General features: G+C 44.2%; 1 protein-coding gene across 3 annotated transcripts in view; it reads right to left on the bottom strand.

Annotated features, from left to right (window-relative positions):
- The window catches only part of nek11 (NIMA-related kinase 11), a 30546-nt gene that overhangs the window by 1854 nt on the left and 19471 nt on the right, over nt 1-9221 (bottom strand). For 2 of the 3 annotated variants that reach the window (XM_027275338.1, XM_027275340.1), the window contains 7 exons: nt 8892-8962; nt 8620-8739; nt 8345-8465; nt 8092-8212; nt 4642-4760; nt 2738-2831; nt 1740-1833 (listed from right to left, as the gene is read on the bottom strand). In XM_027275338.1, coding sequence (XP_027131139.1) covers nt 1740-1833; nt 2738-2831; nt 4642-4760; nt 8092-8212; nt 8345-8465; nt 8620-8739; nt 8892-8962 — 740 coding nt within the window. The remainder of the gene's footprint in view (nt 1-1739; nt 1834-2737; nt 2832-4641; nt 4761-8091; nt 8213-8344; nt 8466-8619; nt 8740-8891; nt 8963-9221) is intronic. The other variant, XM_027275341.1, reaches the window with a different exon arrangement.

The following is a 9221-nucleotide window of genomic DNA, read 5'->3' as shown; positions in this document are numbered from 1 at the left end:
TGTGTGTGTGTGTGTGTGTGTGTGTGTGCGTGTGTGTGTGTGTGTGTGTGTGTGTGTGTGCGTGTGTGTGTGTGCCTCTGATGGTGTTGCCATGGTAACAAACTGACCCTAATGGAAGTGGGGAGCACTGTGCAATGTTGGTTTGAACAACCTCAGCAGCCCGACCAATCAGATCAAAGTGTTCCACCATCGGCCAATCACAGGAGTGCAGCAGATACAGAGATCAATAAAAATTAACAAAGACCTGCAAAGACTAACAAAGACCAACAAAGACTAACAAAGACTAACAAAGACCTGCAAAGACTAACAAAGACCTGCAAAGACCTGCAAAGACTAACAAAGACCTGCAAAGACTAACAAAGACCAACAAAGACTAACAAAGACCTGCAAAGACTAACAAAGACCAACAAAGACTAACAAAGACTAACAAAGACCTGCAAAGACTAACAAAGACTAACAAAGACCTGCAAAGATTAACAAAGACTAACAAGGACTAACAAAGACTAACAAAGACCTGCAAAGACTAACAAACACTAACAAGGACTAACAAAGACTAACAAAGACTAACAAACACTAACAAAGACTAACAAAGACCTGCAAAGACCAACAAAGACCTGCAAAGACTAAGAAACACTAACAAGGACTAACAAAGACTAACAAAGACTAACAAACACTAACAAAGACTAAGAAAGACCTGCAAAGACTAACAAGGATTAACAAAGACTAACAAAGACCTGCAAAGACCAACAAAGACTAACAAAGACCTGCAAAGACTAACAAAGACACCATCCTTGCTTTGTTTTGATCCATCAGCTGATTTTAGTTTGACGGATGTTGATCAGGTGATGTCACGCTGTGTTTACCATCAGTCTTCCTTCACAGGTCACAGGTGAGTGTTACCGGGACGATGAGAAGAAGTGGAGAGGAAGACAGACAGTCTGTGATGATTGTTGCTGCTCGCTTTAATCTGAGTCTGCCCACATGTTACTCTGCAGTAATCTGATTACTTCAAATAAAACTTTCCCAGAGTCAGCGCTCGTGTCAGAGCTGCTCTGTACAGACAGACCAGAAACAATGAAGACGTGAAGGTGAAACCGTGAATGGACGTCAGCCCGGATGGATCTACATGTGTGGTTCCCACCGTGAAGCATGGAGGAGGTGCTTTGAAGACATTTAGCTCGAGCTAACGCGGCTAACTCTGATTTCAATCCCCCACAGAACACAACAGGACATCCTTACCTTTCACAATAAAACTACTTCCTCTTTATGTCCTGTTGACAAACAGTTAGCGTTAACTCTTAAATCTTGCTGTGAACGTAGCTCATGCTACCCCCTCGCCTCACCCTCACCTTCCTAGCATGAAGAAGCCCATGAAATTAACCAAAAACACTGCTCTGGGCTAATGTTAGCTCAGTTTGTTAGCTGCTGTTAGCTCAGTTTGTTAGCTGCTGTTAGCTCAGTTTGTTAGCTGCTGTTAGCTCAGTTTGTTAGCCAATTTTAGCTCAGTTTGTTAGCCAATGTTAGCTCAGTTTGTTAGCTAATGTTAGCTCAGTTTGTTAGCCAATGTTAGCTCAGTGTGTTAGCCAATGTTAGCTCAGTTTGTAGCTGCTGTTAGCTCAGTGTGTTAGCGTCCTGCAGAGATGTGCATGTGGTCTGAGCTCAGATCATGTGATGAGTGATGATACGAGGAAATGTTGACTGCAGGAAGTTAATTGTGAGACCTTCAAAATAAGACTCACTCTTTCAGGTGTTGGATTCTGGTCTCCAGCAGGCTGCTGTTGATCGTCAGAGGCCCATGAAGGTTCTGAGGGGCTTCAGGCTCTGCTGGGTCAGCTGGGTCAGAACCAAGACACAAGAAACACATCACACACACACACACACACACTTTAAATCATGTGTGTGTCACTTCATTAATGAACACTGTGCAGACTGTGGAGGTGATCTAATGAGGTTATAATCACACACACACACACACACACACACACAGATGTTCATGAATTAGAAGTTGTTAAAGACGTTTAGAGTCTCAGCAGGTTGTGAGTCTTGACGGTCGTTAATGAGGCTCTTTATTAAACGACGTTCAGAGACGTAACGAGGTGATGACCTCACAGAATCATTAAACAGTGTCAGCATGAACGTGAACAAACGATCAACAACAACGTGATGACCACTCAGGCCTCCTCACTGAAGCTGGCTGTTACCATGGCAACCAGCAGTAAGCCTGAAGTGTGTGTGTGTGTGTGTGTGTGTGTGATTTTCATGAAAGCAGCTGAATGTTTTTGATTCATTATTTTATTCATCAACCTGCAGAGAAATGTTTGTTTGTTTGTTTGTTTGACAGAATCAGTTTAAATAAATAAATAAATAAATAAATATTTGTTTCTTCATTTGAATTCAGATTTGTTCTGTCACAGTGTCTCCACATATTCAGCTCTGAGGACGGACCAGGACTGACCCAGACCAGGAGGAGGAGGTGAGGCGGAGGAGGAGGAGGGAGCGCCCCCCGTGTGAAACCAGAAATCAGCACCAATGGGGACATGGTTTGAAAGTTTTTCACCGTTTTTTTTTTTACAGTGTACATATTTATTTAAAACAAACTGTTTAAGCTTACAAAATGTGACGTTTGTCAGCGACCTTTATTTTGAAAATCTAGCCAGATGTTGCCTGTTAATTGTTGCTAAGCAGACTGAGTGTGTGTTCTGCTGTGTTTATTGAAGTACTGTGTCGAAGTACTCACTGTGCTGAACGTGTACTTTAAACTCAGACTCACCGCTCAGATCCTCGTCCAGAACTTTCTGCATGTGCTTCATCATGGCCTCCAGCTCGCCGACCTGAAACAGAAGAATACATCCACTTCAATGTCATTCATTTTCATTTTCATTTAAATACAAAATGCTGCGTGTTTTTGTTTTCAGTGTGATGAAAAACAAAAAATGAAAATATAAAAATATATTTCATTGTTTTGTTTGGCAGCTTGAAGTGACGATGACTTTTAATCTATAAAACACATTTGAAGTCACTAAAGATAAATAAATCTTTTAGTTGTGTAAAGTCACCTTTATGCAGACGATATTCTTCTTTATATCTACCAGGGTTTATTTAAATTTAATACTATTTGATCAAATCTGGACACACTCCAGAGCAGAGTCGTTGTTTCACACATGAAGCAACAACAGGAGACTCTCCGTGTCAGACGAGTTCTCACATCAAATCAAATCAGTTTTAAACTCTATTCTAGATTTAACAGGTAGCCAGTGCAAGGAAGCCAGAATGGGAGAGATGTGATCTCTCTTGGCGATGTTACGTAAGTGGAAGAATGCAGTCCTCGAAATTTGTTTTATGTGACGTTAAAGGACAAATCCTGATCAAAAACAACTCCAAGATTCTTTACAGTGGAGCTGGAGGCCAGGGTGATCCCATCTAAAGTAACTAAGTCTCTAGAAAGAGAGTTTCTGAGGTGTTTGGGTCCAATTACAAGAACTTCAGTTTGTCTGAATTTAACATCAGAAAATTGTAGGTCATCCAACTTTTTATATCCTTAAGGCATGCTTGGAGTTTAGTTAACTGATTGGTTGCATCAGGCTTGATCGATAAATATAATTGGGTGTCGTCAGCATAACAATGAAAATTGATAGAGTGATTCCTAATGATGTTCCCTAAAGGAAGCATATATAAACTGAATAGAAGTGGTCCAAGTACAGAACCTTGTGGGACTCCATGACAAACTTTGGTCTGCATGGAGGATTCATCATTGACGTGAACAAACTGAGATCGATCTAAAAAATACGACTTAAACCAGCTTAGGGCGGTTCCTTTGATGCCAGTTTGATGTTCCAGTCTCTGTAAAAGAATTTGATGGTCAAATATTGACTAAACTTTAAAAACCAAGTCTCACAATGACGTCACGCTCTGTGACTAGTCCATGCCATTGGCTGTGTGACAACCTGGCATGTCCTGATGATCCGTGTACCTCGTGCATAAATATGCACAGCCTCTTCCTCAGTTTCATGCCTGAGCAATGGTACAGTCCCTGATACACCGCAACGTCCCGTTATAACGGGTCACTATTGTACTAAGCCAACGCTTCAGACGCCTTAACGCGTGCACGTGTGACTGAAACAGCCTGAACTGTCACAGCGCTCTCTTGGTAACACATGGACGTTAAGGCGTTTTAGTATAGTGTGCTGGCATAAAATGCCCTCATAGTGTGTGTGTGTGTGTGTGTGTCTGTGTTTGTTTGTGTGTGCCTAATTAGAGGACTTAGCAGCGCTCAGCTCAGTGTGAGAATCATATTATGATAATTTGAGTCCAAACATCACATTAAAACATGAAACCAAAGCTGCTGCTACAAAATCCTCATAGTGTGTTTCATTCTAATCCATGCTAACACACACACACACACACACACACACACACACACACACACACACACACACACACACACTATACTCTGCTGCCCTAATTAGGGAGATATGCATAATAATATTTGGCCTTTTGAACACGGATGATAATGAGGATGAGCTGAGTTTAAACACTTATTTCTCTGCTTACATCAGGGTCCATAGTCTGTTTTTATTGTGATTTTATTGATATATAATTATGATACATTACAGATGTAACAGTCCAGAGTGACGGACTCACCTGTGGCTCGGACAGGTAAAATGTCTCTGCAGTTGTTTCCGTCTCTTCGTCGTCTGAACACGAATCAAATCCGTCCTGGTCGTAGTAAACCTCTGCAGCCTGAGGGTCCTCCGGGATATCTGAACACACACAGCTAACAGTCAGCCTGTCCATAGTCAGTCTGTCTACAGTCAGTTTGTCCATAGTCAGTCTGTCCACAGTCAGCCTGTCCATAGTCAGTCTGTCTACAGTCAGTCTGTCTACAGTCAGTCTGTCTATAGTCAGCCTGTCTATAGTCAGCCTGTCCACAGTCAGTCTGTCCATAGTCAGTCTGTCCATAGTCAGTCTGTCTACAGTCTGTCTACAGTCAGTCTGTCCATAGTCAGTCTGTGTACAGTCAGTCTGTCTACAGTCAGTCTGTCCATAGTCAGTCTGTCTACAGTCAGTCTGTCTATAGTCAGTCTGTCCATAGTCAGTCTGTCTACAGTCAGTCTGTCTACAGTCAGTCTGTCCATAGTCAGTCTGTCTACAGTCAGTCTGTCTACAGTCAGTCTGTCCATAGTCAGTCTGTCTACAGTCAGTCTGTCTACAGTCAGTCTGTCCATAGTCAGTCTGTCTACAGTCAGTCTGTCTACAGTCAGTCTGTCCATAGTCAGTCTGTCTACAGTCAGTCTGTCTACAGTCAGTCTGTCCATAGTCAGTCTGTCTACAGTCAGTCTGTCTACAGTCAGTCTGTCCATAGTCAGTCTGTCTACAGTCAGTCTGTCTACAGTCAGTCTGTCCATAGTCAGTCTGTCTACAGTCAGTCTGTCTACAGTCAGTCTGTCCATAGTCAGTCTGTCTACAGTCAGTCTGTCTACAGTCAGTCTGTCCATAGTCAGTCTGTCTACAGTCAGTCTGTCTACAGTCAGTCTGTCCATAGTCAGTCTGTCTACAGTCAGTCTGTCTACAGTCAGTCTGTCCATAGTCAGTCTGTCTACAGTCAGTCTGTCCATAGTCAGTCTGTCTACAGTCAGTCTGTCTACAGTCAGTCTGTCCATAGTCAGTCTGTCTACAGTCAGTCTGTCTACAGTCAGTCTGTCCATAGTCAGTCTGTCTACAGTCAGTCTGTCTACAGTCAGTCTGTCCATAGTCAGTCTGTCTACAGTCAGTCTGTCTACAGTCAGTCTGTCCATAGTCAGTCTGTCTACAGTCAGTCTGTCTACAGTCAGTCTGTCCATAGTCAGTCTGTCTACAGTCAGTCTGTCTACAGTCAGTCTGTCCATAGTCAGTCTGTCTACAGTCAGTCTGTCTATAGTCAGTCTGTCCATAGTCAGTCTGTCTACAGTCAGTCTGTCTATAGTCAGTCTGTCCATAGTCAGTCTGTCTACAGTCAGTCTGTCCATAGTCAGTCTGTCTACAGTCAGTCTGTCTACAGTCAGTCTGTCCATAGTCAGTCTGTCTACAGTCAGTCTGTCTACAGTCAGTCTGTCCATAGTCAGTCTGTCTACAGTCAGTCTGTCTACAGTCAGTCTGTCCATAGTCAGTCTGTCTACAGTCAGTCTGTCTACAGTCAGTCTGTCCATAGTCAGTCTGTCTACAGTCAGTCTGTCTACAGTCAGTCTGTCCATAGTCAGTCTGTCTACAGTCAGTCTGTCTACAGTCAGTCTGTCCATAGTCAGTCTGTCTACAGTCAGTCTGTCTACAGTCAGTCTGTCCATAGTCAGTCTGTCTACAGTCAGTCTGTCTACAGTCAGTCTGTCCATAGTCAGTCTGTCTACAGTCAGTCTGTCTACAGTCAGTCTGTCCATAGTCAGTCTGTCTACAGTCAGTCTGTCTACAGTCAGTCTGTCCATAGTCAGTCTGTCTACAGTCAGTCTGTCTACAGTCAGTCTGTCCATAGTCAGTCTGTCTACAGTCAGTCTGTCTACAGTCAGTCTGTCCATAGTCAGTCTGTCTACAGTCAGTCTGTCTACAGTCAGTCTGTCCATAGTCAGTCTGTCTACAGTCAGTCTGTCTACAGTCAGTCTGTCCATAGTCAGTCTGTCTACAGTCAGTCTGTCTACAGTCAGTCTGTCCATAGTCAGTCTGTCTACAGTCAGTCTGTCTACAGTCAGTCTGTCCATAGTCAGTCTGTCTACAGTCAGTCTGTCTACAGTCAGTCTGTCCATAGTCAGTCTGTCTACAGTCAGTCTGTCTACAGTCAGTCTGTCCATAGTCAGTCTGTCTACAGTCAGTCTGTCTACAGTCAGTCTGTCCATAGTCAGTCTGTCTACAGTCAGTCTGTCTACAGTCAGTCTGTCCATAGTCAGTCTGTCTACAGTCAGTCTGTCTACAGTCAGTCTGTCCATAGTCAGTCTGTCTACAGTCAGTCTGTCTACAGTCAGTCTGTCCATAGTCAGTCTGTCTACAGTCAGTCTGTCTACAGTCAGTCTGTCCATAGTCAGTCTGTCTACAGTCAGTCTGTCTACAGTCAGTCTGTCCATAGTCAGTCTGTCTACAGTCAGTCTGTCTACAGTCAGTCTGTCCATAGTCAGTCTGTCTACAGTCAGTCTGTCTACAGTCAGTCTGTCCATAGTCAGTCTGTCTACAGTCAGTCTGTCTACAGTCAGTCTGTCCATAGTCAGTCTGTCTACAGTCAGTCTGTCTACAGTCAGTCTGTCCATAGTCAGTCTGTCTACAGTCAGTCTGTCTACAGTCAGTCTGTCCATAGTCAGTCTGTCTACAGTCAGTCTGTCTACAGTCAGTCTGTCCATAGTCAGTCTGTCTACAGTCAGTCTGTCTACAGTCAGTCTGTCCATAGTCAGTCTGTCTACAGTCAGTCTGTCTACAGTCAGTCTGTCCATAGTCAGTCTGTCTACAGTCAGTCTGTCTACAGTCAGTCTGTCCATAGTCAGTCTGTCTACAGTCAGTCTGTCTACAGTCAGTCTGTCCATAGTCAGTCTGTCTACAGTCAGTCTGTCTACAGTCAGTCTGTCCATAGTCAGTCTGTCTACAGTCAGTCTGTCTACAGTCAGTCTGTCCATAGTCAGTCTGTCTACAGTCAGTCTGTCTACAGTCAGTCTGTCCATAGTCAGTCTGTCTACAGTCAGTCTGTCTACAGTCAGTCTGTCCATAGTCAGTCTGTCTACAGTCAGTCTGTCTACAGTCAGTCTGTCCATAGTCAGTCTGTCTACAGTCAGTCTGTCCATAGTCAGTCTGTCTACAGTCAGTCTGTCTATAGTCAGTCTGTCCATAGTCAGTCTGTCTACAGTCAGTCTGTCTATAGTCAGTCTGTCCATAGTCAGTCTGTCTCCAGTCAGTCTGTCTACAGTCAGTCTGTCTATAGTCAGTCTGTCTCCAGTCAGTCTGTCTACAGTCAGTCTGTCTGTAGTCAGTCTGTCTCCAGTCAGTCTGTCTGAGGTCATGTTAACATGTTTTGTGGCTTCCTTTTATTTTTATAATTAGTCAGTGTTAAGTATGTAACTGATTATTATTATTATTATTTCTCACCGTGCCATCGTGATTCTGACTCACACATTTTGTCGTCATCCTGCTTCCGGATTGGCTGCAAGCCCCCTGGTGATCGGCGATCCTTGGTGCTGATTGGTCGGCTCCGACAGGCCCCGTCCTCCTGTTTAGAGGAAATGAGTGTTTTAATTTGAATCCAGCAGAGAACTGACCTGAAACATTCAGAGAACGTTAGCTAATTAACTTCTAAGAGGATTAATTAATGTTACAGACATGAAGAGAAGAAGTCTGTGACCTCACGGTGAATCCAACATGACGACACGCTCAGAACATCCACGCTGACTTTCTCAAAATGACGGATCCTCAGCTCCTTCCTGCGGCTGTGGATCTCCTCGTACTTCTCCTCAGCCAGTTTCCTGCAGAGACACAAACAGACAGTCTGTGAGACGGTCTCAGAGACTACGTCCAGGTTTTAGACAGTCTGCAGGGACGTCACGGAGACTACGTCCAGGTTTGAGACAGTCTGTGAGACGGTCTCAGAGACTACGTCCAGGTTTTAGACAGTCTTACCTGAGTCTCGTGGCCCTCTCGTCTGCAGCCTGCAGTTTGCGGAGCCTCATTCTCTCTCTGGGCGTCATCTTGTCCACCTCTGATTTGTCCATCAGCGTCTGCAGGTGAACCTTCTTCTGCCTGAAGACCAGCCACACACACACACACACACACACACACACACACACACACACACACACACACACACACAGTATGGGAGGAGTCGTAGGATGGAATGAGGAGGTGTTCAGAGGAGAAGCTGGAGCAGAAACAGGAAGTGATGTAATGGTCACATGTTCTTGGCGATGAGCTCAGCGTCTCTCTTCCCGTCCGACGACACGAAGACGAAGCGCTCCGTCATTTCCTGTCAACAGAAAAAAGCTTTGTCGTTAAAGAAGCTAACCGCTAACTAGCTGCTGCTAACTGCATCTGCTGTTACCAGGACAACAGAACCGGGTCAGCAGCCGGACCGGACCGGACCGGACCAGGCTAGCTATTAGCTATCTCAGTTAGCTTGGATGTTTAGCTAGCATTAGCTAATGTGTGTGTTTATGTGTGTGTGTTTATGTGTGTGTGTGTGTGTGTGTATGTTTATGTGAGTGTGTGTTTATGTGTGTGTGTGT

Source organism: Larimichthys crocea, unplaced genomic scaffold (genome assembly GCF_000972845.2).
Source record: "Larimichthys crocea isolate SSNF unplaced genomic scaffold, L_crocea_2.0 scaffold100, whole genome shotgun sequence".
NCBI classification, from domain to species: Eukaryota; Metazoa; Chordata; class Actinopteri; family Sciaenidae; genus Larimichthys; species Larimichthys crocea.
This window is presented reverse-complemented; position numbering and strand designations above follow the sequence as displayed.